The sequence below is a fragment of the Pezoporus flaviventris genome, unplaced genomic scaffold (genome assembly GCF_033815535.1).
Source record: "Pezoporus flaviventris isolate CSIRO_AGI_PZ_B2104156 unplaced genomic scaffold, CSIRO_AGI_Pfla_v1 ptg000001l, whole genome shotgun sequence".
NCBI lineage: Eukaryota > Metazoa > Chordata > Aves > Psittaciformes > Psittacidae > Pezoporus > Pezoporus flaviventris.
Window position 1 is genome coordinate 9,752,315 of NW_026892549.1, and position 25,534 is coordinate 9,777,848.

General features: G+C 36.8%; 2 protein-coding genes across 4 annotated transcripts in view; one reads left to right on the forward strand and one right to left on the reverse strand.

The window, feature by feature from the left end:
- ZRANB3 (zinc finger RANBP2-type containing 3) overlaps positions 1–25,534 on the reverse strand; it is a 487,195-nt gene that overhangs the window by 156,535 nt on the left and 305,126 nt on the right. The gene's annotated exons all lie outside the window — the stretch shown is intronic.
- Positions 1–25,534, forward strand: part of MGAT5 (alpha-1,6-mannosylglycoprotein 6-beta-N-acetylglucosaminyltransferase) — a 126,148-nt gene that overhangs the window by 75,444 nt on the left and 25,170 nt on the right. For all 3 annotated transcript variants that reach the window (XM_061443912.1, XM_061443987.1, XM_061444059.1), the window contains 6 exons: positions 6,850–6,921; positions 8,157–8,318; positions 9,885–10,054; positions 10,974–11,108; positions 17,310–17,443; positions 21,227–21,360. In XM_061443912.1, the coding sequence (XP_061299896.1) occupies positions 6,850–6,921; positions 8,157–8,318; positions 9,885–10,054; positions 10,974–11,108; positions 17,310–17,443; positions 21,227–21,360 (807 nt within the window). The remainder of the gene's footprint in view (positions 1–6,849; positions 6,922–8,156; positions 8,319–9,884; positions 10,055–10,973; positions 11,109–17,309; positions 17,444–21,226; positions 21,361–25,534) is intronic.

A 25,534-nucleotide genomic window follows, 5' to 3' on the forward strand; every position in this document is an offset into this window, starting at 1 on the left:
GTACCTAACACCCAATGTTTGAGATTGCCTTTGGAAACAACCAAATCCAAAATTACCTGTACACTCCTCCATTTCACTAAACAGACAGGCAGTCGTGTTGCATACCGCAGATTTTGTAGCACCTTCAAATGACTACCTATCACTGAGGAAATGCTAAACAAAATATAGGTAATACGGTTTCCAGACGATTTGAGAAAGTCACCTGGGAGCAGTTCTTTCACATCAAATTCTAAAATGGATTTTCTAGGTGAACATTCTGAGTTCTCTGCCTGCCTTCATACTGCGTAATAAACTCAAACATGCACCTTCTTTCACCAGATATTACAGCACTGTTGTTCTTTTCTTGCCCACTCTGGGACTCACATAAGATATTTAACAGTAGTACTTCACCATGGATGGAAGTACACTGAGCAATAACACTGTTCACCTGATGTGGTAAGAAAGTTGCTTTAGTTTCTCTATAGATGTGTTACACCTGCCCTTTGGAAGAGTCCAAAATGAAGATTATCCCAGGTATTTAGATAAAGTGCCTTTTCACTTTCTGCTTTATTAAATTCCCACTGTGACTTTTTAAAAGCATAAAGGACTTCCTGAAATTTTGGGTGCAGGGAACTCCTGACAAACTATACTTCCATTCAGTCTGGAAGATGCTCAACTACCCTAGTGGTACACATTTAGCATTCCAGGTTCTTAGAAGTGTGCTTGATGTACTTGCTTTGTAATCTAGTCGAGTGCTGCAATCTTGACTTCTCTTCAGTTTCCATGTTTCTGGGGAAGTTACTGGAACAGATACCTGCAAAGCTTCTATAGAATATGCTCTTCAAATTTCTTAGGTTTGTTTGGTTTGGATTTTCTGTGTTAACCCACCAGTAAGCTACATGAAATCACTGTGAGAGTGGCTTGTCTATGATAAGGGATTAGACAAACTCTTTAGTTCAGTTTAAGCCGAACCTAGTCATTCACACCCCAAAGCGGTTCAGAACACCAGCTTTTCACTAATATCTGAAATCATGTAGCACTGCAATTTTGAACTTCTAAAGTGCCATGCAACCTAAACTTATGGAGCTAGCTACATGTACTCTAGACAGGACTCTTGTCTACTGCAATTTAAAAACAAGTAGAGAACTTTTAATTTCTCAGGTGGACCTCATTTCTTGAGCGTGATCAAAGACTACCTAATGTGTTTGATTGGCAATGAATGCAACATCAGGTACAGGAAGCACAGCTGGTCTTGGTCAAAATATGACAGCAGAGATAAATATAGTGTGTTCTGAAAAATAGTTTAGCATTTACATCACTCATCCAAAAAATGGTCAGTCTTTAAATCTGCAGTTACTGCTTCCTAACAGCCTTTCTTAACTACTAATCTGTAGTCTAATCTCTCATCCTTCCTGGTAAATCATGCATGTGACTGTGTAGCAGTTGCTATGCAGAGATTAACCTAGAGAAAGAACTGTTGCTAACCCAGTGAGAGGAAGGCTGTCCCTGGAAAGGGAGAAAAGGAGTCCTGGTTCCTTCTCTGGAGACAACTTCTGTTTTTTGTCTTCAGTGATCAAAAGAAATATATAAACAAGAGCAGGATCCAAATGAACACTGCTGCCCTCCTTCACCTTGCTCAGACTTAGGGCTGATTGCGCATGGATATTCTGTACCAAAAAACAAAATCTGGGGTATTTGTGTATTTCTGATGGACGTTTCATCTAGACTCACTTTACTGATACCATAATCCTTTCTGTCATCATTGCCAATGACAGAGAAAAGACGTGTATTAATGGAAGAATACCAGATTTGTAGGTGCATCCTGCAGCCTTAGCGCATGCTGTTTCATCCTGTTTATAATCAGATGTATCACATCCATACACATGTATATATACGCGGACACATGCATTTTTCCCCGTTCTACATGTTATTTACTATGACAAATGTTCCTGACCTGGGACAAGTTATGCGTTAATGCTGTTGCATTTTCTGCAAACTTGTTCATTATGAGTTATCAACCAAAGCAGGCTTCCCCCCCTCCCCGTTGTTCATTTTTTAGTATTAGGAGCTTCCAGAAAATGTGTTACAAAACAAAGTCTCTTAATTCTTCCCCTCACACTCTCTGCCCTATCTCATCCCTGGTAGTGTCAATTAAAGCTGATAGGCTTTCTTTAGGCAATATGGGATAAAGGTGGGAAAATCAAGTTCCAGGCACCAGATGTTTTCAGAGAGCTTGCATTATTGTGGGTGCTTATTTGTCACACAAGACAAAGGATATTGAATGCCTCCAGTCAGGTCAGAGACTGAGCAGATTTAGACGTTTCTTACCATTTTTTTCTCCCACATCTGTAGTTGTAAGTTAGTATTCATTGAAATAAAACTTGACTTGTACTTACATCAATGAGTCTATGAAAATGGATCCAAGCTTTCACTGGTATTTGCTGGTAAAAATTTCATTACCATCCTCCTGCATTTTTCAAAACTTCCTGGTTTTGGTTGCAATAGAATTAATTTTCTTCCTAGTAGCTGGTACAGTATTGTGTTTTGGCTTTAGCCTGAGAATAATGTCAATAACAAACTGATGGTTTAGTTGTTGCTAAGTAGCGCTTAGTCTAAATCAAGGACTTTTCAGTTTCCCATTTTCTGCAAGTGAGGAGGGGCACAAGAAGGGAACATAGCCAGGAGAAGTGGCCTGAACTAGCCAAAGGGATATTCCATACCAGAGAATGTCATGTTCAGTATAGAAATGGGGGGAGCTGGGGGGGGAGGGGCTGGTTGCTGCTTGGGGATGGGATGGGCATTGGTCAGCTGGTGGTGAACAATTGTACTTGTGCATCACTTGAGTTTCTTAGGTTTTATTCCTCTCTCTTCCTTTTATTGTTACTATTGTTGGTTTTGTTATTACTATTAATATTATTATATTTCACCTTATTTCAATTATTATACTGTTCTTATCTCAACCCATGGGTTTTACTTTTTATCACTTCTACTCCCCATCCCACTGGGGCATGGAGGGGGAAGTGAGTAAGTTGCTGCAAGGTGCTTAGTTGCCAGCTGTTGTTTAAAGCACGACAAATAACTATAGCACCCACCTTTGTTTTTAAAGAAGTTCCCATGGCAGTGGTTAATAGACTGGGTCAGAGAACAGCTGGAAGATTTGTTCAGAAATGGATGAGCTCAACTAGAATTGCTGCTGTGGGCCATGTTTGGGTCATGCAAGACAACCAGGAAAGTTACCCACTGAAGTTTCATATTGAGTTATAGGCATCACTGTGGTGTTCTGTATGAGGAATCCTGAAGCTTTTAGCTGAAGCGGCAATACTTGGTTCTTTAAAAAACAACCAACCAAAAATCCCACCCACCCACTTTCTAGACCATATGGAGGTCTCATGAAAGTGTAAGTCCTGCCGAGAGCTGTAATTAGAAGTAGTTCCTAGGCTTGAAAGTGAGCAATTCCTTGTTCTGGACAGGAAATGTTTGAGTGCTCAGTTTGAATTGAATACTGGTATGCTGGGCAGGGGAAGAGAGGAAAGGAAAGGCAAAGAATGAAAGAAGGAAGGAGCAGAAAGTGGTTGTCTTGAAAAAAGCCAATATCATGGTTGTTTGAATTACTTGCAACAGAAGTAGTATGTAGTCTGTTCTACTGTGTATCATTACATGGGGCTGAATTGAGGAGCACAAAGTTCATTTTGCTACTCATCTGTGTTAGTGCAAACTTTTCCTTTTAATTCTGACACAAAATATTAATCACTATTTCTGTGTAGGATTTTTAAGCCATCTTTACTGAGGCTTTGTACTGCTGTAGACTTTAATTTTACATAATGCAATGGAAAAGCACAATTAACTGGAATCTTTTTACTTGTAATACATGTAAAAATGTAACTGCTGTGGTTTTGGGGGAAAGCTGCAATAAAACTTAGGAATCTGCTAGATAGCTTTGTGGAAGTAACATCAAATCAGCAGGTTTTTAATTCTGTAGTAGAAGCCTATCAATGCTATCTTTTCCAGTAGTTCTACAAAAGCTGTCTCCGAAGTCTTCAGTAGCTTGTGTAGTTGCATAGGTTGACACTGCTCTCCCTTTCACCAAGTGTATGTAGACCGTTGATTATCTGTGCTTTTACTGAACAGGGAAGGAAGAACTGGAGATGGAGTGTGAATCTCTATTCCCTTTGAAAACCTTGTTTTCACTAGGAGTGTGATATTTCTTGAGTACTAGGCACCTTTACACACAGATGCTATGGCTTGTGTAGACTTCCCTGCTGTAGTTTTTCACTTCTGCTTTCTTCACTCTGAATCTTTACTGTGAAAGGTGGTGAGGTGCTGGAACAAGTTGCCCAAAGAAGTGGTAAATACTCCATGCCTGGCAGTGCTCAAGACCAGCTTGGACAGAGCGTTGGGTGACATGGTCTAGTGTGAGGTGTCCTTGCCATTGGCAGGGGGGTTGGAACCAAATGATCTTAAGGTCCTTTCCAACCCTAACTATTCTATGATTCTATCTGCTTGGTAATATCTACTATGATCTAAAAGTGTCTTCTGGTGCATGAGCTTCAATGTTAAGTGCTTGCATGTTCTGCCCTCTGTCAACAATCAAGTAATATTCTGATTCTCCTCTCAGTTTCTTTTGGAGCCATGACTCATTAATTCCAGTTGATTCTTTAATTACCTGAAAAATTAACTCACGTTCTGAGCAGCAGAAATTGTATTAGCATTTTAGCTGGTTATCCTATCATAATGTTTCCGCCTTGGGGGCATATACACCTGATCTTTTTTGCCCAAGAATACCTGAAATTTGCTATTAAAGTAATCCTAGTTTGTCTAGTTTGTCAGTAAGTATTTTGCCTCTCCATTCTCAGTTTCCCTTGTTTCAATACAGTAAATTAATGAGGTTTTTTAATTTATTTGCCCTTCGCCTGCTGTGTCAGGCTTCTTTGCTTCATCTTTGCTTTCTTGGTGCTCTTTCTAATTCTCTCCATAAGAGAATGCCTATGCATTCTTCCCAGTGTATTTTTCAGTCCTGAAGTGCCAAATTTTTAAGAATATGTATTTAAAACATCCTCTGGTGAGTTAAGCTGGTCTTTCCAGTGAAAAGAGGAAAAATAAGGAAAAATGAGTGCAAGACCAACTGTGTACACTGATACTACTTTGAGTCTACTCCTTAAGTGTCTATGTGATAGGAATTACTGTAATTTAGTTTAGACTAGAGGGAATATTTCTAAAAGCACAAAAGAAGTTTATTTGTTTTTCAGTCAGTAAGGCATGCAACTAACTGTCCTTGTCAGCTCTGCAAAATCTTCAGTTCCTTTAGGATGAGTGATGGTGCAATGTGGCATGAAGCCAGAAAAGGGGCACATACAGTAGTCCTTGAAATGTCATATCTTACTTTAAATCTGTTTTACTGCTAGGAATAATTCTAAACTATTTGTACTGTAAAAAAAAAAATAAAGGGGAGACAGATTGGGACTGTGAGTGATTTGTAATATGGGTCTTGCAACCTCATGCCAGTGATTCCAGAGCTTGCATTAGAAAGTTAGGGGGGATTGGAACTAGCTGATCTTAAGGTCCTTTCCAACCCTAACTATTCTATGATTGCTAATCGCTGGAATTTCTAGTATGTTCCCAGGGGTGGAGACCACCGAAGAATCAGATAATTTCAAATAAGTTTGATAAGCTGCTGCATTCAACTGGTATGTTAAATACATTGGGTAGAATAAGTCATAGCATTCAAATTAACATTTTTATATAATTTGTCTGAGGAACCTGAGCTTGATACATTTCTTCTCTTAATGAGATTATGATGCTTATTAATTTATTTTCACGTGATCGGTCTTCTAGGAAATTGTACCATGTGATCTTAAGCTTTGCACCTCTAATGCTTCAGGCTTACTGCATCATGATTAAACTAAAATTATGTTTTGACAAGTCTGTGACTGGAGGGGCCAAAAGAGCAACTCGACTTGTAATTCTTTGGGAGCTGTAAACTTAATTGGTAGTGACAAGTCTTAGGTGGCCTATAAATTTTTTTGCATTTCTCCCTTTTTGCAGTACAGTTATGTTTCTGTTTTCATAGGTTTGCCTCTAAGAGCGTGATTCCTTCTTCCCCAAAGCAAATAGTCTGATTTCTTAGGTTACATGAATAATAAAGATTCTACAAGACAAGCAAGATCCCTAGGGAGCTTTCAGTGACTTGCATCCATTGCTGTTTCTTCCCTAAGTACTAGCTGTTGTACTTTTTTTTCCTAGTAGACAATAGTAGTATTGCTTTTGTGCTGATTGTGTTTCTCTAATAATTACAGCTATTAGTACTTGTGGATATTGTTACATAAGTTATAATTATGTTACTTATACCCTTCAAATAAGGTAGTTTAGGTTTTATTCTTCTTTCAACTTTTTTTCTAGATTTCTACAAGGTAGAACTTTGATCATTGGTTTTCATCAGGCTTTGCTTTCCATAAAGCTATTCTGGGGAGGTGGGGTATGTTCCAAAATAGGTTTTTTTTAAGGTCTAGAAGCATGAAAAACTTAGTGCTTTTTAAAAACATTTAGGAACTCCTCAGAGAAAGTGTATTTAGAGCGTTTAATGGCTGATCTCTGTCTTGAAATCATTTTATCTCCTGTATTCATTATCATGAATGAATATCTAAATGTGACTTCTGGTTGCAAATTTGCAAGGTTAAAATAGCACTGAATTGCAAAAAGTCTTAAGCTTTTCTTGCAAAAAGCGATTTTAACTTGCAGGGACTTACTAATCAGCTGATACCTTATTTAAGCCATAGAAAGATGTAATACAAAGGCAGTAAGAGGCTTTGGTAGACCAGCTGGAATGGAATGGAACAGAACAGAATTATTTATTTTCATGTGACTGTTTTACAGGTTGAAAATTGGTGTCCTCGTTTACCTTGGAGAGCAAAAAATCCTAATGAAGAAACTGATCAAAGAACAGTGGTAAGGATAATAGTAAAATATGAAATATAATTCAGTAATTGTGATTCATGCAAAAAATCCTGGAATCCTGTGCCACATAAATGCTGATAATACTAAAATTTACCGTTTTTATTCCTCAGCTCCTCAAAACTGAAGGGAGCATCCTTGATTATATATATGTTACTCATTATGTGTCTTCTCCAGTCATTGTGTCACATTGCAGTCTTGGTGGTAGATTTCCGTTAAAAACCATTTAGTGTTTACATTTGTGAAATATCTGAGATACCAAGAAAAATTCCAAAAATTAACAAATCCATTCACCAGCGTTAAGTGACCATGTGTGAAGCTGCCCAATTTTATGGTCCTATTAATATATATAATACATATAAAAATGCTTTAAGGGAAGTGGTATATATACATTTCAGTTCTGTAGTAACATTTTCATTACTCCTTTTTTTAAAAAAAAAAAAAACAAAACTCTACAGCATGCAGGTTGTTTCTAAATGCTATGGCCTAATTATGTAGCACATAGATATTTTAAGATAATTGCTGGGCTGCATATGAATGTTGCGTACGTAATTTAGATATAGGCTGTCTCATTTTGTAAAACCAATTGTTCTTAGATCAGTCTAGCTATAAAAGCAGTATTTCCTTTAAAATTTGTAATCTAGTAATGTTTCTTCCTTTATGATATAGTAGGATGCTTCCTTGTAGATTTTAAATGATTCAAGATATACAAAAATCTTCATCTTACTGAATCTTCAGCATACTGTTCTGATTTTATGTTTTAGAGATCCTTTAACCTCATTTTGAAGGACATGAACAAAACTAAATCGTATATTGCAGAAATAAGTACATTGTGGAAGCACTACAAACATAGTGCATTTAAAGCCAGATTTAATGGGGTTTTAGGCAATGTGATCTAGCAGAAGGATGGTTGGAACCAGATGATTTTCAAGGTCCTTTTCAACCCATACTATTCTATGATACTGTGGGGATACCAAATACTCCTAATAACAATAACAGTAATTTATGTGGTTTAGAAATGTCTGTTTAAAGCTATCTTAAGTGTTTGAACTAAAACCTCAACTTGACTTTAGTGTTAAGTGTGTCTTATTTTCCTTCTTTTCCATCTTCTTTCTGAATGAGAGATGAAGAGCACACAGTTCACATTTGGCAAGTTTTTTCACTTCTGGAGAGTAGACTGTGTGAAGTCTAACAAATGTTTTGGGGTTTTCTTAATGTTTTAATTGAAGGCTGAAATTCGTATCAACTTTGATAATCTCTACAAAATGATGTCAAGACATGAGGAATTCAGGTGGATGATGTTACGCATCAGAAGAATGGCTGATACCTGGATTGAAGCGATTAAATCACTTGCAGAAAAACAGAGTTTGGAAAAGAGAAAACGAAAAAAGGTAAATAAAAAGATTTTTCATTCCTGCCACTTGCAGTTTTATAGGCTCTTTTAAGCTTCTTATTCCAGAAGTAACTTCAGAGTGGAAATACCAAATATGACCAAAAGGCTCATGTTTATATGTATGCCTCTTTTCAAGAAGTATTTTGCTGTTTGAAGTTACTGTTACAATGGGTATTTGTTTTAACAAATAGTTTCACACACTTTCCATGAGTCATTCTTTGAGTAAGTTTTTAACCTCTTTGATTTTGGATAAAATAGAGACTATGTAGAAGATTCTAAAAGGAAAAACTGTGAATTTGCAGCAGGCTATTGAAAATTGAGTGTTTTATGTAATGGAGCAAAAAAGTTGTGCATCTTCTTTGTCCAAAATTAAGACTTTAAATAGCATAACTCTCTTTTGGATTTGAGTAGACGTAAAGTTGACAACAGCTTTAGATTGTTGAGATTTGTAGAGCTCAAGGTCGTAAACACCACAATGGGTTTCCCTTCCTTCTTAGTGGAGCCAGTCCTAAGTGACAGCAAGCCATGCACAGTCATGTTTCTACCCTCTCTTTAAACCCGGCTGGCTGTAGCCCAGCGCCTTGCTTGACAGTCTCAGTCTTTGCATGACATCTGTATGCCATGTTGCAGCTTTAATATTCATCACCTACTACAGTCCTGGAATAGGCTCACCCTTTGTAAAGGAGCAGACCATCTGTTTCAAGCAGTCCTCCAGCCTGTTTTATTAAAGAAATCTAACATCTGGGAATACTAAACTCAGGAATAAACAGAAACAGTATTGTCCTGCACCGGCAGTTTTGATGGGATGCTCTAGTTAATTCTTATTCTTTGCTTTTAAAAGTCCTTTGAGGTTGGGCTTTAAAAAAATAATGGTGATTTCGTTTTAATATGTCCAGCTCAGTTCTGGGAGCTGCAAGAGATTAGAATAACATGGTTTTTTGAATGGTGCTTCTTTATAAAGAGTGACAGGTCTTTATAAAATCGTCACAAAGGTTTATGGTGTTCATGAGGTTTTAGGCTTGCCACTGTATGTACCCACACTCAACAACCAGGTATTTAGCAAAGTGTTTGGAACTCGGTTTCTGTGCTTTGCTGGAAACGCAAGCAGGAATTTCAGAGAAATACAGAGAAAACTCCTCTGGTGGCAATGGAGAGGAGAGCTTTGGAAAGCATCCTGCTACTATTATACAGTCTTTTCAAGTTCTTGTTGGCTTGTCCCATCCTTAACTATACTGTCTTGCCTAAACAAGTGTATCCTACTTGAGAATCTTAAGTGGTTATTAAATCAAAGTAATTTGCCAACTGTATCCTGGGATACATCAAAAGATGCATGACCAGCAGGTAGAAAGGGTGGCAGATCAGCAAAGCAATGCAGTAACATTCTTATAATTATTGTTTTGGAGATCCATTACAGAATTAAGTAAGTCATTAGGGTGGGAGTATTAGATTTTTTTGAGTTGATATTTTGGCCACAGCTGGAATTTAATAGGAAGAAAACATGCCATGAGGTATAACGGTTGCATTTCAATGTTGATAACTCGTAACATATGACTTTTCTTTCCAGATTCTTGTTCATCTGGGGCTCTTGACAAAAGAATCTGGATTCAAGATTGCAGAAAATGCATTTAGCGGTGGCCCACTTGGTGAATTAGTCCAGTGGAGTGATTTAATTACATCTCTCTACTTACTGGGCCATGATATCAGGATTTCAGCTTCACTGGCAGAGCTCAAGGAGTAAGGAGATTACTTTCACTTTTGAAACTGGAATACAAAAAAGGAATTGTAAACTCTTAAAGCTTCCATTAACAGTATATAATTTCTTGAAGCATAAAATGAAAGTGGTAATTCACTAAACATACGATAGATTATTCTCATGAGCTGAGTATATGTACTATGAAAAGGATAATGTGTTTCTTTGTGGCTTCAGGCTCCTGAGACTTCATAAATGAATGTTGTAAAATTCAAGCTAAGCAGCTTATCTTTAACATTGCAGGTGCTTTAACCAGCTATAATAGGAAAAGTTACAGACTAGCCTAATTCTGTGTCCTTTTCTTCAGTTTCTGCTATTCTTCATGCAGTATCTCATTTTAAAATAGAAGTGTAGATCCTTTAAACACATTACTTTTGGTGTATTTAATTGCTAATATTAGGTCAAATTGCTACCTTGCTCGTCTTTGTCTTGCTCTGCATACTAGTTCAGCATTAGGCATTAAACATCTGTTTTAAGCTTGAGCACGTACACTTTTTCTGTAGCTCTTCGTTTTTTTTTATGACAAACATAACATCATTTTATAGAGAGCACTTGCAATATGAAGCTGTCAATAGAAATCTGAAATTATTTAAAATAATTTCAAAGTACATTTATTTAAATTATTTAAAATAATTTCAAAGTACACTCTAAACATTACAGCCACATTACTCTTGTTTAAACTAGATGGGGTTTTTAGTGCAAATTAGCGCTTTACTGATGTATAAATGTTTCTTAATAAATGATGAACATCTTTAGAATTTGAATGTTTTTACATGTTTTCTGGTTTGGAAAAAATAAGTGTAAAGCTTTTTTGAAAAGGGAAATTATTGGTGTAAACAGTATTACAGCATCTATTCAACATATTTGGAAAGTACTGCTTTTCCATATTCCTTCTTTGTTTAGGATTATGAAGAAGGTTGTAGGTAACAGATCTGGCTGCCCTACCCAGGGGGATAAAGTTGTAGAACTCATTTACATTGATATAGTGGGACTCACGCAGTTTAAGAAAACGCTTGGTCCATCATGGGTACATTACCAGTAAGTATAACACTTATTGACCTCTTAACTGCTTTGTTAAAGAGTTTTTTTGAGTAACATGTCAAAATATTGAGGTGAGTACATTCACATTGAATTTATTTAAAAGTGAAAATATGGTTCTCTGTTGACTTTCATTCTTAGGAATAAAGGGGCTAAGACCTGTTTGTTGCATACCATCTTTATGCCCCCCAGCAAGTTTGGGGTTCTTGGATTCAACCATTTTTAATCTGAATGAATTGTATTATCTTTCTGAGGCATTACCTTTGCCTTTCTTTCTCTCCCTTCCTTACACCCCATCCCCTTTGTTCTGTAAATTAGTAGATGAGCTGAGAGATTATTTGATCTTGTTCAGTTGGAATACCAAAGGCATATTTTGCTTGTCCATGTTTGTAGCTGTACTGGATTGATGATTGTGGACCTCTATCTATGCTAATTATACTGGGCAACAAATGCAATGCAATTTTTTCTGTTCCATCCCTGGAGATGCTGGGCAGAGAGTTGTTTTCAGGGACAGGACCAAACAATAAACTGCAGTTGTGCTTCTGTAAGCTGTGAATATTTTTCCATTAGAAATGGAAGATGGTGGTCACAAGAAATTACTTTGTACAGCCTTCTTAGCATCTGAAGTTTTAGAACCACCTTTCTTTTTGTCAGTAACTTTAAATCAGCAAGCTCCCATGTGCTGTACCGATATATATCAGCGTGAAATAAAACCAAATCTAAATTACTGACTTAGATCTTTCTATACACAATTGAATTAGCTGTGTTTTGTGATCCATGAAGTCCAGTAAATCCCACTTGAAGGAAGGTATTGAAAGGTGTTCACTGCAGGCAGAAAAATTGTTTTCTTTCAACTTCAGGATTTTCTAGAGCTTTGGTCCTTTTCAGCATATTTTTAAGTGAGAATCCTGTGATCAGTGTTACTGATTAGATTACTATTATCTCTATTTACTTTTTTTTTTTTTAAGCAAAAGAGTAAATGGTTATTCTGTTTTATAGGATCCTGCTAGTAAAGATAATCCCGTTTTCCACTGAGCTACAGTTGGTTGGTTGTGAGATGTAATTGTCAGTAGGTGATCATATACAGTATTATAGTCTGAATATAAACCCATACTTACAAATTTGAAATGTTTCTCTCCTTTTGTTTTGAATTTCCTATTTGGTATGTTCTGTAACGAAGATATGGAAATACACCATGATACTGAGAATATTAGATTAACTTTTCAATTTTTCTTGCTTATTTCATGAATCATTAAATCTCAAGTTGTCAGTCTGGTTTTCATCGGTTCCTAATTTGTGGTAATGACTGACACTTTCTCGTTTAGGAGAGTAGAATTAAATTTAACGCTAAATAAATGCCTTCGGTAATATAGGAGTTTTTGTTAGGCTTTTGAAGAAGAAAATAAATTCTTAATGCCTCTCTTCTGCAATCTTTGATTTCTTGGAATGGAGGAAGACCTTGTCTAGTCCATCGTCTTTCTGAAAAGTAGATTGAATGTCTTTCTCCTTCTTGAGAGACTTGACTGCAAAAGATGTCCCAGACACTGTTTTATATTGTTAAGCTTTTGTTTGAAGTGTTTTTTCTTGGTCTGGTTGCTTGTAAAGTGCCCATAACTGCTTATTCTGATATGGTTCTGGGGAATAAATTGCTTCCGTCCCCTCTCTCCCAGCCTCTAGACTGTCCTTTACCCTGTTGTTCCTTCAGTTTGCTTTTCTTCAAAATAAATTTAGGGGGTTTGATCATTAATTACAATTCAGGTTTTTCAGACCTGAGAGAAATCTATCTAATTACTTGATACTTTTTCTCAAGTTCAGAGTACAAAACAGTGTCCAGAGTTTAGCAGGGACTACAGGATTGATTAGAGCAGAAGAATTAATCCATAGCTTCATGCACACTATCTCCTATTTGAGGATCCACTTGCAATTATGTTTCTGTTTCTCAGTGTCATGAGTTACCTCATAAATTTTGTCATCAAAATAATAAGTTAAAACTAGTAAGTACAGTATAAAAGCATAATTATATGGTTTTGCTTAATTCATTCCAGTAAAATAAACATGATCACAAATAAAGCTGGCTTATAGCCTTTGTTCTTTACAAACTTTGATTTCTCACTCAGTTGTGTTTAATGTCAATAGGAATAATTCTTTGTCTTGAAAGAGGTGTTTTGCTTTGTGCCATATGGTTTTTCAGGAGAAATGTCAGCTCAGTTTGATTTATGCAGACCAGACTCAAATACAGATAAATTAAAACTTGTTTATTCACTCTCAGATTGGAATAGAGTGGTAGAATAAACCCCTGCCTGCAGAGCAGTGTCTTGATAAGAGTGCTATGTGCAATTTTTGTGAGTGAACTAGAGCCCTGGGGATTTTCTTGGTAATTGCAAATCAGGTTTCTAGAATTGGTAGGTCTAAAGAATGACCCTGCAGTTCTGAGGGGTGAGAATTTCTAAACAACTGAAACCCTGTTTTGTACGTCTGAGATCAGTAGCACCAGTGATTCTCTGTAGCACATGCTTTATCTGAGTTATAATTAGTGTCGTAAATAGTATGAATCTAGCAAAACAGATCTCATTTTTGAGGTCACTATTTTCAAGCAGACAAATGCCTGGACATACTGTTTTTCACTTCTGAAGTCTGGATATTTGAGAGCAATTTCTGGGCAATGAAACAACAAAAAAAATAGTAGCTTAATATAGTTTGAGGAGTGCAGCACATTGCCTTTCTTAGCACCCTCATCCTCCGTACAGCACATAAAAGTCAGATTTTTTTCTATTTTTCCCGTTTTTCTACAGTCTCTCTAGCAGTGACTCATTCCCAAAAGCCAAAAAACCAGCTAGCTTTATTCTTGAAATAAATTAACATGACGGCTATCCTAAAAAAAGTGCAACATTCCTGCTTTTTGCATGTTCTCTAGAATACATTTGTTTTAGGAGGCTTATTTTCTGACTCAGTTTCTACATTTTAAATGCAAGTACTGAGTGGCCTGAAAGTGAATGTGTGTGTCTGCAAGGATTTGTATAGGCAGATATGAGCTGCTCATGATCTGAGCTGGCTGGACAAGCAGGCTGGAGTCCATGTATCTGTGCTGGCACATTGCTGTACCTGAGCTCAGTGCACTTGTCGAGCTTCCAAACCAAAATTGGGTGGATCTTGATCAGCTTGCTCCCAGGAAAATGTCTACGTCCACTGCCATGTATGTACCCCTTGTTTTAACTTTTTGTGCAGGCATAAGCACTAGTTGCTGACAGCAGTGAGTGCTGCTGGACACCGTTGCTTGTGTAAACAAAGATGAAGTATACGTAAGTAGAGAAAAATTATAACCTCAGGTGGGAGAAGGATATGTCCTTCCACAAGGACAGCCCCATTAAGATTGTGCTTATGCCCAATATTTCTGAAAAACACTCACTTCAAAAATTGTGATAATTCTGAGTTACTTTTGTCTAGGTACATTTTTTTTTTTATATATTAGGCCCCAAAATGATCACTTCTAATATGCTATAACAAGAAAGATGACTTTAATATGGATGTTTCTATAAGGAGTGTGATACCCACCAATCCTCTGTTTAATTAGTCAGTGAATAGACTAATCAGTCTGACACCAATTCCATGCTATAATTCTCTGCTACCTCACTGCTAAAGCTACTTGACATCTTAGGAGGGAAAGAGGAAAGTGGGTGAAAACTGACATTAAATTCAGTCTAAATTAACATTTTTATTCAAAATATATGCGTGATTTAAAAAAATGCTGTTTTGCCATTTACAAAATGAAATATTTCACTTTAAAAGTGCTAAAATGTTGTATGCAAAATCAGTCTTTTTGTTTTAAAATAATTCAGTTGAAAGAGGTTTAAACCACCAAGTGACACAAATGGAGAATACAGTACTTGGGTAGACAACTGAGGTGTGCCTGCATATGTTAAAATACCAGTTCAGCATAACTGGCATTAATTGCCTTAATTTCTAAATTTAAAATCTTTACTAGTTCTTTTCTGCTGTATTTCAGGGATTAGATTCACTACTTGAACCTTTGCTATTTCATACCATTTCTGCACATACTTACACTTTCTGCTGTGACCTTTTTCTCTTTTCCAACTTACTTTATGCCTGAATCATATAAATACTTTTTTGTTTTCCCTGTTTTCTGGTTTAGTGTAGTTTCTATTGCATCACATTTCCTGCCCCGTTTCAGAAATCCTGTGTGTGTTGGACATAGTTACACATACCCTTGTGAACAATTAGTGCTACGCAGCTTTCATCTGGATACAGGAAAAAGAGAGGAAACAAAGCACTCTGAGATGACCACATGTGATTTAGTGCTCCTTACATAAATAATTTGACAAACTCCAGTAATGTTGCAATTTTTCAGTAGCTTTCACCTATTGTTCATTCTCCCTTACTCAAGTACCTGGCCAAAAGCTGTACATTTGATAAAAATTTTGTTTTAAGGCCTGCCAAGAAATAAGAGGGTTTTTATTACTGAATGATTCATCAGTGCAGACGTTGTTTTGGTCCTGCTGAAGTCTTTTGTACGATGCAGAGATAACTGCCACTGTTGTAAAATATTTTCATTGAGATCAGTTGACATGAAACACTGCACAGAAACTGATCTGTCAGCTTTGTTGTTTGGTGAATCATAATGTATTGTATATTGCGACTTTCTTTCCGCTTGAAAGATCTCTGTGAAGATTTAACAAAAAAAGTAAATTTTCTCTATTTGTACTTTCAAAGATAGAGGTGTCATTTTCATGTGAGAGTTTAAAGGTTGCTGTTTGGTGGTTTGCTTTTTTTCCTTTTTAATAGACACTTTGGAGAAAAGAGACCATATAAAAAATATGTACATGTATTTTAGGGACCAATTCTTTCATCTTTTAAAGCTGAAAGATGGCTGGAGCTAATCCTTTCACCTTTGGGGGGCTAAATTCTGTCTCATTTTAAAGCCAAAATCCTGTAGTTTTACTGAACTTAATATATATAGGCTTGAAGCATGGGAAGTGTTGAAGACTGGGAAGTATAGCCATTTTTAATAGTAACTTTTGTAGCTTCCTCAATTCTCTGCCACCATGAGGTTGTGTCTTTTCTTTGGCACATACAAGCCCCATGATAAAGCATTCAGTGATAAGAGTTCATACCTTTATAACATAGCGGCACATAGTGTGGGAACAAATCCTATACATTTTTTTTTTCTGAAAATTGTTAAGGAGGGATGAAGAATGGTAGGGTCAGCAGCTTTGGAGCCATATAGTCCAATTAATTTGCAGTATAGCTGGTGGTCAGTATGATGGCTATAAGGTTTGACATAAAGGTTTGGCAGGCTGCATTTTAGAAACACAATTTCTAGAATCCATATGCTAAAATGTGTGCTGCCCTTTTCATACTGAGACTTTTTCTGCCTCTCATATAATGTGGACCCTTTTTGGAAAGGAGCTGCTCATAAGTGAAGTAATTTTTTATTTTTTTTGTCAAGGAATTCATAGGAGTGAAATGAAGGACTGAGTGTGATTCTTTTCGCTTCAGACCCTTTGTAGTCCAGCGCCAAGGTTTCTCTCAGTTGTGTACTGTTTCTTGCAGACATTTTTCAATATCTTTTCTTCAGAAGTCTGTGACAAAGTGTTTCATAAACAAATGGTCTGTCTGACTGTAAATATTCAGAAAATTAAGCTGTCTTCAGTGCTTCTCTAGTGGGTCTAATTTACCCAAAAGTCAGTCAGAACCTGGAGACTGAATACAATTGTCTAAACACAAAGTAATGTTCTACTCTGATCTTCTTGGCATACGGCCCTCAGCTGTTGCATTTGATTTTGTGGTAATGGGTGAGAATATTAGAAAATAGATGAAGAATCCTCTCTTCTTCTGCCTAAATTCTGCTTCAGAGCCCCAGGAATGTAGGTGACCACAGTAGCATTCCCATAAGCTCCTGTAAGCTCTACTTGGATGTTAAAGCATAACTTTGTTCTGTAAGAACAAAGAAACCCAAAACAAGCTTCATGGTTGTTATTTGAATGTCTGATATATCCTTGAATTTGCTTATCATAATGTCTTTGTGAATGTAATATGAACAAAAATGTTTGAAATGTATCTTTAGTTTATAAATCATCCGCAGTTGCAAACGCAAACACATTTTAATTATCATAACTTACATATATATGTATATGTAAGTTTTATATGCATGTGTACCTACAGTAAATTATTGCTCTCTTTTAGGTGTATGCTAAGAGTTTTGGATTCCTTTGGAACTGAACCAGAGTTTAACCATGCCCATTATGCCCAGTCTAAAGGCCACAAGACACCATGGGGAAAGTGGAACCTTAATCCACAGCAGTTTTATACAATGTTCCGTAAGTATCCCTGTGTTTATAAATAATTCAGAGCTTTTACAGGGAACACTGTCATTGAGAAGAACTTCTGTATTATGAAAGGTAAGTTCATGGTTTAATAAAATGCAGCTTACCGAATGGACAGAATCGTGTCAGTAAGTGTCTGTAGACTGTGCAGAATCTCTGTTGTGCTTCCATGCAGCAGCTGGAAAAAAAAAATATCAACTTAATATAAATAATGGTAGGGAAATTTATTTTCAGGGTACCTGTGGGAAGTGGTGATTGTCTTTATATTCAAGTGTCAGTGAGTTAGCTTTTGTTAATTTTGCCTTCTCAAATCCTGTCTATGGAGCAATAGGGTTTTGGCAAACTTGCTAGACTGCATTTTTATAAACTAAAAAATTATACATTTATAAACTAAAAAGCTCACATTTCATCATGTTAAACTGAAGTTTGTAGCTGAAGTTTGTAACTATGTTAACTAGGTTTCTTTCTTTCTGCTTTTTTCCTCTGAACAGCTGAGCAGCACAATTCCTTTGCCATTTCTTTTTGCTCAAGATTAATAAACTAATACTCAGCAAAAATATTTTTTCTCTACTTTTTTACGGATTTAAAAAATTTTTAAAATTCAAAATTTAAAATTTTAAATTTTAAAAAATTAAATTTTTTTTACGGATTTAAAAAATTTTCACATAGCTTTTTTTTTCATCTTGGGCATTCATCCTGAGGTGAACTGATTCACCTTTATTTGCTAGCAGTGTACAAAGCTATTGAAAAACAAGTAGTAGATTTCTGCACTGCTTTAGCTCTCTGAAGCATTGTTAAATATCTCAAAAGAACACAAAAAATTATATAAATCCTGTATATATTGGATCAGATTAAATCATTACTGTTAAACCATACTGGCCTGCTCTAGACCCAGTCCTTAACTTCTTTGACTTTATGGCACTAGGTTCTAGAATCAAAGGATCTTTCTCTTGCATGTTGTAGTAGTCGTTCAAGTTTGTAATCTCTGAAATATGCAGAAAGATTCACTACTGCCAGATAGCTTGATGTTAAATGAAGCTTAGGGAAGAGGAAAGGTTATACTTTTGTGTGCAGGAACTTTTCAGCCCAAGTCTGTAAGGAAACACTTGGCAGTGACCAGGTTGACTGCCAAAGTGTGGTGGTGGTCCCTTGTCTGAGACTAAGGCCAGAGCATGCACTGTTCTCTGTCATCAGACTTCATAGTCAAGTCTCGCAAACTTTTCTGCTTTTCATAGCAGAAATATACATGCTGCTGTCTGGTTGACATGCTTTTGATTTCAGTTGCCATGTAGAATTCTTGAGAGAGGCATATTTTGTCTGTCAACATTTGCTGTGCCAGTTTTTCCAGAGAAATATAAGTGAAGGTTGTTCAAAAGATAAAAGACTGCATTCACAGTTGTTTGGAAACAAGTAACAAAATGTGTGTTGGGGAAATGTGACTTAGAAGTGGTTGCAGAGTCTGTCTCTGGACATAGTAAGCATAACTTGTGCCTTATCCATGTGATTTGCTATATTTATTGGTTTATGTTCTAAATGGAAAAGGATCTGAAAGCTCAATATTTAAACGATCCAGCTGCTGGGAAATTTGTGTGTGTGGTCCTGGTCAAGATAGCAGCAAGGATGATGAAGCCTTTGAGGAAAATAGTTAAATGAATACTTGTGGTACAGCTGTGTGTGTGTACTCCTCAATCCCACTTCTTGAAATGCAGAAGAAACTAAATCTTCTCTATAGAGATCTCTGTCATGACAGCATAGACTACTGTCACAGTCTCTTGTTCAGAGCAAATCACTTCATATAATGGATTTTCAGAAGTGTACAACTGTATCGGAATTTCAGTAAATAACCATTTCCAATTTTTACGACTGGAAATGACTGCAGCTTTTCCTTTACAGAAGTGGTAAATGGATTGCAGGCAAACACATTCTGAAGCCATGAGTGATTCCAGTGCTGTCGATTATTGAAGGGTTTTTTTGCTTTCTGTACTGCTGTAGAAGATTCAGCATGTTTTGTGATATTTAAAGGGTTTTGTTTTGTTTTGTTTTTTCTCTGCTGCAGAGGTAGCACCATTTTTATGGGGTTGTGATTAAAAGCACATGTTATGCATCAGTAAAGATTTTATGACAGATTTGAACCCTGGACAGCTTCCAAAAATCCCCAGACTCTTATTATGTTTTGAAAACTCTGATTATAAGGGCAGAAAATTATTACTGAGCAACAAGAAAGCCATACTCAAACCTGTGGCATATTACCAAATGCTTGACTATTCTCTGAGCTTTCCAAAAGCATGAGGGTTTGGGGTTTTTTTACCCCTTTTTATGTTTTTAATTTAAATTCTTTTATGCAAAATAAGAGTACTGGTACTTTTAAAACTGTGTGATGCTGCTTGAAAATTTGAGTGCTTCCTTTCAGTGATGTTTGAGCCACTGAATTCCACCAGTTCTGAGTGCTAACTTTAACAAAAGTTTTTCTTCTGGGTGAACTGCCTTGCCTGTCCTTTGAATGCAGTCTCTTATCCAAAATATGAAGGGATAGAAAAATGCCCCTTGTCAGGCATATTTGCTGTGTGTTATTTGCTATGCTAAATCCTAAAAAGTCCTTGGGTCTGAGTGCTTAGTTGTTGCTGAGGCATTTTTTTATGAAAAAGAGTAATTGTCATTTGTAAGACTAAATGTAATGGCAGAAGGAAGCGTACACTGTGTATGGTTTCTCTGTTCTACTGCATTATCAAGCTCACTGATTTCAGGAATCAAAAAGCAGAGCCCTATAATTGCAATAGAATTTATTTTATATATAACCTTGGCTATAGGTTTACCACTGCATGTATCGTAAGTGCCTGGGGCCCTGTCTTTGGGTTGGGGTTTATTTATTTTATGGGGTTTGGGTTGTGTTTTTTTCCTTTTTTCTTTGGGGTTGTTTGGGTTTTTTTTTTGTTCTTTTTTAATAACTTTGCAAAATGTGCTTAATAAGAAGTTATCAGCTTGTGTGCCAGAATTTAAAAGGGAGGCTTAAACCAAACAAAACAAAAAACCCCTTAGTTTTAATGGGCCTATAGATCTGTGGAGATCAGTGGCTAATATTGCTGGATGTCACTGCTGGAAAAAGACTAACAGAGGCTACAAATAATACAGAAAACTTACGAGTAAGTTGTCATCCTTTGCATGAACTTTTTGTCTGGGCGCTGGATTAACAACTGTTTTGCCAAGATAGATCTGAGTGAATTAGGCAGTGAAATTTGTGTTATTATCAGCGTAGTGTGATTTGTAGGCTAGTAATGAGCATGGATAGGTAATATGCAGTGAGTGGGATGGTCAGTGTTAGCTCTTCCAATATGGGAGGTAAACCCAAGAAATTTACTAGAATTATTTATGGCAGTGAGCAACATACAGCTTTGTTAACAAGCATAAACCCAGGGTTTTTTCAAGTTGTTGGTATTGCATCGCTGAGATTATTAAACTGAACTTCTTCTGGTTCTCTTATCTCTAATAATAAAATAAAGCTCAGCACACAAAAAATCGTTATCATTGGCCTCAGTCCAGATACAGAATTTTTATTGTCAGAAATGAGCCAGAAAGTAACTGCTTACTTCAGTAGACATACATAGCAGGATTTAATAAGGACTTTATTGATAATAAAGCAAGCAAACGTATCTCTCTCTATGAATGCAAAGTGATCTGTTAAATAATATATTCCTTATACCTGCATTTCTAACAATATTCACAGTGTTGTAACATTAACTGATACTTTAAAAGGTTTTGAATATGCTCTGTGTCTTACAGCTCACACTCCAGATAACAGCTTCCTTGGATTTGTGGTAGAGCAGCATCTGAATTCCAGTGACATTAAACACATTAATGACATCAAAAGGCAGAATCAATCTCTTGTTTATGGCAAAGTAGATAATTTCTGGAAGGTGAGTTTTCTATGCTCATGTACTTGAGCAAATTTATTTTGATCAAAATCATAAAGCAACTTAATAACTCTACAACTAAGTATGTGCTGCATTTTGAACTGAAAATTGTTTCACTAAAGACCATAGAAGTGTCAATCTTGTTTTATCTCCCCATAATAATATCAGAGTTTTATTTCTTAAATATTGCAATTTCTATATTGTCTCCCATCTGCAGAAGGGACCTGCAGAATAACAACTATGAGGTTTGGTCATATTTTCACCAAGTTAATGTATCTTGTGTTGTTAAGCTCACAGTGGCCTCTGTTTCTTGTCCACTGTCCTTTTCTGGATCTTCTTCCAGGCTGCCACACCTGGGAGTGTGTGTCTCATGCAGTTTCCAAAGAAAAGAGATTATTTACTAATAATGGGATTCCTTCCAAGTAACTGCTAGCTCTGTGTGCCCACATGCACTGTATGCCTTCCCTCCTGCCTAAGACCCTATTCTAAGCCACTTGTCAACTGAAAAATGAGCTGATCAGTACACGCTGTGCCATACATAGGACCAAGCAATATGACAGTGTGAGAGCATCCATGCCTCACATTTTCTTTCCTTTTCTCTTCATTGGCATGAGACTATCAATCTTGCAGTTTTCTGAACCGCAGAAGCAACATTTAGTCTGATGACTGTGATTATACAGAATAAATTCTTGAAAACTGTTAGCTACAAGTAAATGGTCCATCTGTGAGACAAAACAAAATAAAAACTGAAAAGACATGGGAGAGTGTTGCCATTGGTAGCAAAAATATAGAGCTGAATGCTCTTTTGGCCACTGTGCTGAGAAAAATAGGTATATTAGCTCTCAGGTTTGTGTTTGGGTTTACTGCACTAAGCCATGTAATCTGTGTCTTGAAAGGATATTTTGCTTTGCATCATAGTAAATACGTGACAGTTACTGTATTTGGCTTATGGTATAGTGTGCCCCCATCTGCATTAGTCTGTCTGCAAAGTGGTGGAGCAGATCTGGGGTCCTTTCATTCAAGTCTTTCCTAGCAGAGGCTGTTATACTTGGAGTTGCTGATCTCATTATCAGTCTCTTAGGAACAGTTGCATGTAATAATTATCTGTACTTCCTGACCTGATTTGCAGTGCATATCAGCAGAACAACCTGTTGAATACTAGTTGGATTTAAGGAACAAGATAGTTGCTTAGTCACCAGGGTTTTTTTTACTGACGTGTATGTCTTTCTCAGTTTATTCTTTCTGCATGAATTCAGAACTGTATGCCCAAAGGGGAGATTTTTGATTGCCTAGTCTGAGTTTCTCTATGACACACAGGATATTCATGGGCTGATTAAGACAAAAACATGGCTTTTTTGAAAAGAACATCCAATCTTGATTTTTAAATAGCACACAATGGAAACCCCACTATTTCCTCTGGTAACATCCTCAAATAATTGCCTTCTCCCTGAAGACTTTGTTTTATGTCTAGTACAGATTTCCAAATGGTAATTTTCAGTCACTGGACAAAATCCAGTAGATTTTGTCTGCTAGACTTATGATGTATCTGTTCTGTTTCCCTATAGGAATATATAGGTTAAGTTCAAAGTAACCCATAGTCATCTCCTGAAAAGCCTGTATATACTGAACCCCTGAGAACTTTGTGCTTTCTCATCTTTAAGTGTTCTCATGTGTCTGAACCTTTAAAAGATTATTCACATTCCACTGGAAATATGAATGTTAGCAAAGGGAATGTGGGCCGTATCAGAATCAAAATCAAACAGGAAATATTATGAATGTATTGTTAGGCATATCCCCTTTTCACCATTAGGAACTTGTGTTTATACAACTTCTCAACTTTTTAAAGAACTAGTGCTTATCAAGTCACTGCTCTGTTTCTATCAGTATTGCCTGTCTTGTTTCTTCCAAGATGTATGACCTGCCTGTATTAAAATGCTCACTGTATGCTTATAACATCAAGCATGTTAAAACTGTGATTTGCAGATTGTAACTGCAGTCATACCCATATGCACTGGTACATAACATGCAATCACCATAGATAGGCTTTGAATCAGTGACAGAGTGGGATGTCCTGGAGTGATAAAATGCAATTCTTGTGACCAACAGAAAGCCTGAACTAATCTTGCATCTGTGTTATTTGCTTATTTCGTGTCTCCGTCATTTTTCCTGTACAAAGCTCTTTTTCATCTGCCACCAAGGCTTGTACTGAACTATACTAATCTATTTATCTTGCTCCTTTTTCTTATATTGAACACAGCTAATTAATGAAAAGTGTAATCTCCACAGAATACACATGTCACTGCTGGAGCTGATCAGTCATTAGTGAAGCACAGTGGGGGGGGGGGGAGTGTGTTCCAGTCCCCAGGCTAAGATGCTTTTGGGGAATAGCAGTTGCAAATAAATTGTTTAATTTTAAACTGAGGAGGTTGAAATGGAACTAAGGAATTGCGTGGAGCCTCTTTTTCCCCTGGAGGTGGGACTAGAGTAGCTAACTGCCATTTAAATTACTTGCCATTTCATCTTTGCTAGAAATCCCCATGTCTGCACCTCTGCTGCCTGGCTAGGCAGAGTTGGTGATGCTAGCTCAGCCCACCAGCCTAATCTGCATACACTAACCAGGTTATTGCAGCTAGAGAATTATGGATCACTTAGAGACAATGCTGTGTCTTCCTACATCATTCAGTGGGGCTAAACTCTGCTATGAACATGATGAGTAACAGGAATACAGTGATGACTTCTGTTGGCATTTCTGGACACAGGAAGAATGTCAGCCTGTGGCCTGAGACCCCATTCACCCCACGTTACAGTGTGCAAGTCTGGGTACATCTTGCAGGAGGTCAGGAAGCATGTAAGCTACTGAGACTGTATGATACATCTTGTTTACTTCCTTCTGATAACTAAATCAGTCTTAAGTGGGTTAAGGATTACAATTAGGAGGCTCTAAAGAATTTATCAGTATTTCTAAAGGTAAGGCTTAAAGGTAACCTACCAAGGGTAACATTTGCCAAGTTTTGGATGTGTTTGTTGTAATCAAAACTTCGGGCGTTTGTCTGGGATTTCTGGCAGTACTAAGGTATAAAGAGAGTCTTATCTCTGCCTAAGTGAAAAAGACGGAATGAATAAAATGTGAGTGAAACCCACAATGCTCTCCATTATCAAAATTGGCTTTAATTACAGAACAGCTCAATTAAAAGGGAATGTTTGAAGCCTTTCATGTCATCTTAGCTCCTGTTGCGGTCTAAGTTTTTTCTTTGTTCTTCTCCCTGCAACTTCCTGTCATACCATTCCAGTACTTCTACCCTTAAGCCTTGAAATAAAAAAGAGTCAAGATTCATTTTATAGTATTTACTATTTCTTTTTTTTTTTTTGTGTGTGTGGGGTGCTGTGGCTTAAGTCAGAATTTTGCTTGTTTCAGAGAACAGCCATCAGTGCATAGCGTACAGTTGTATGATCACTGCTTTGAGTTGTCTTTAAAATGTTTATATATTTAAAGGCAAAATAATGTGTGAGTTTGTTGCTAATACCCTTGACAAGATGGGCATTCTTCTTAAACATACACTGTCTGTAAAAGAAGCTGTAAAGAAATTTAGCTTGTTCTCAATGGGAAAGTAAATAACCAAGGCTATTCTTATTATCTCCCCGTTATAGCTCCATGTGACATATGTAATTTCCCTATCGCATGCCCTCTTGAAGGAAGTAGGAGGAAGAAAAGTCAGAAAGGAGAAATTACACTTCTAGGAATAGTTCTATTACATGCAAAGATCAGTGTCTTGTTGCTGGTAGTGTTGCCTTTTTCCCTTCCTTCTGAGTGCTTTTTGTGCTTCATATTTAGCAGCATACTTTGGCTAAACATTTAATTTTTTAAGCTCAAAGATACATAAGGAAAGGGAGGAAAGATCCTTCTCACCTTTTCTCTTCAAAGTGCTCAGTAGTTTTGAACTTGCCTTGTGGTAGTTTTGTCTTACTCCAAACTGACAGCAACACCGTGATCTTTCCTATTGATCATAACCTACCCTAGTTGCAGTCACCAAGCTTCAGGAGCACTGCCTTGCTTTATGCCACATAAGAAATTGAAATCGACCACACACTCTAGTTCAGCACATCTCTAAAATGCAGAATTTGCTTCTGAAAAAAGTATGGATCAAAAAAACAAGTAAATCAAAGCAAATGAGAAGCT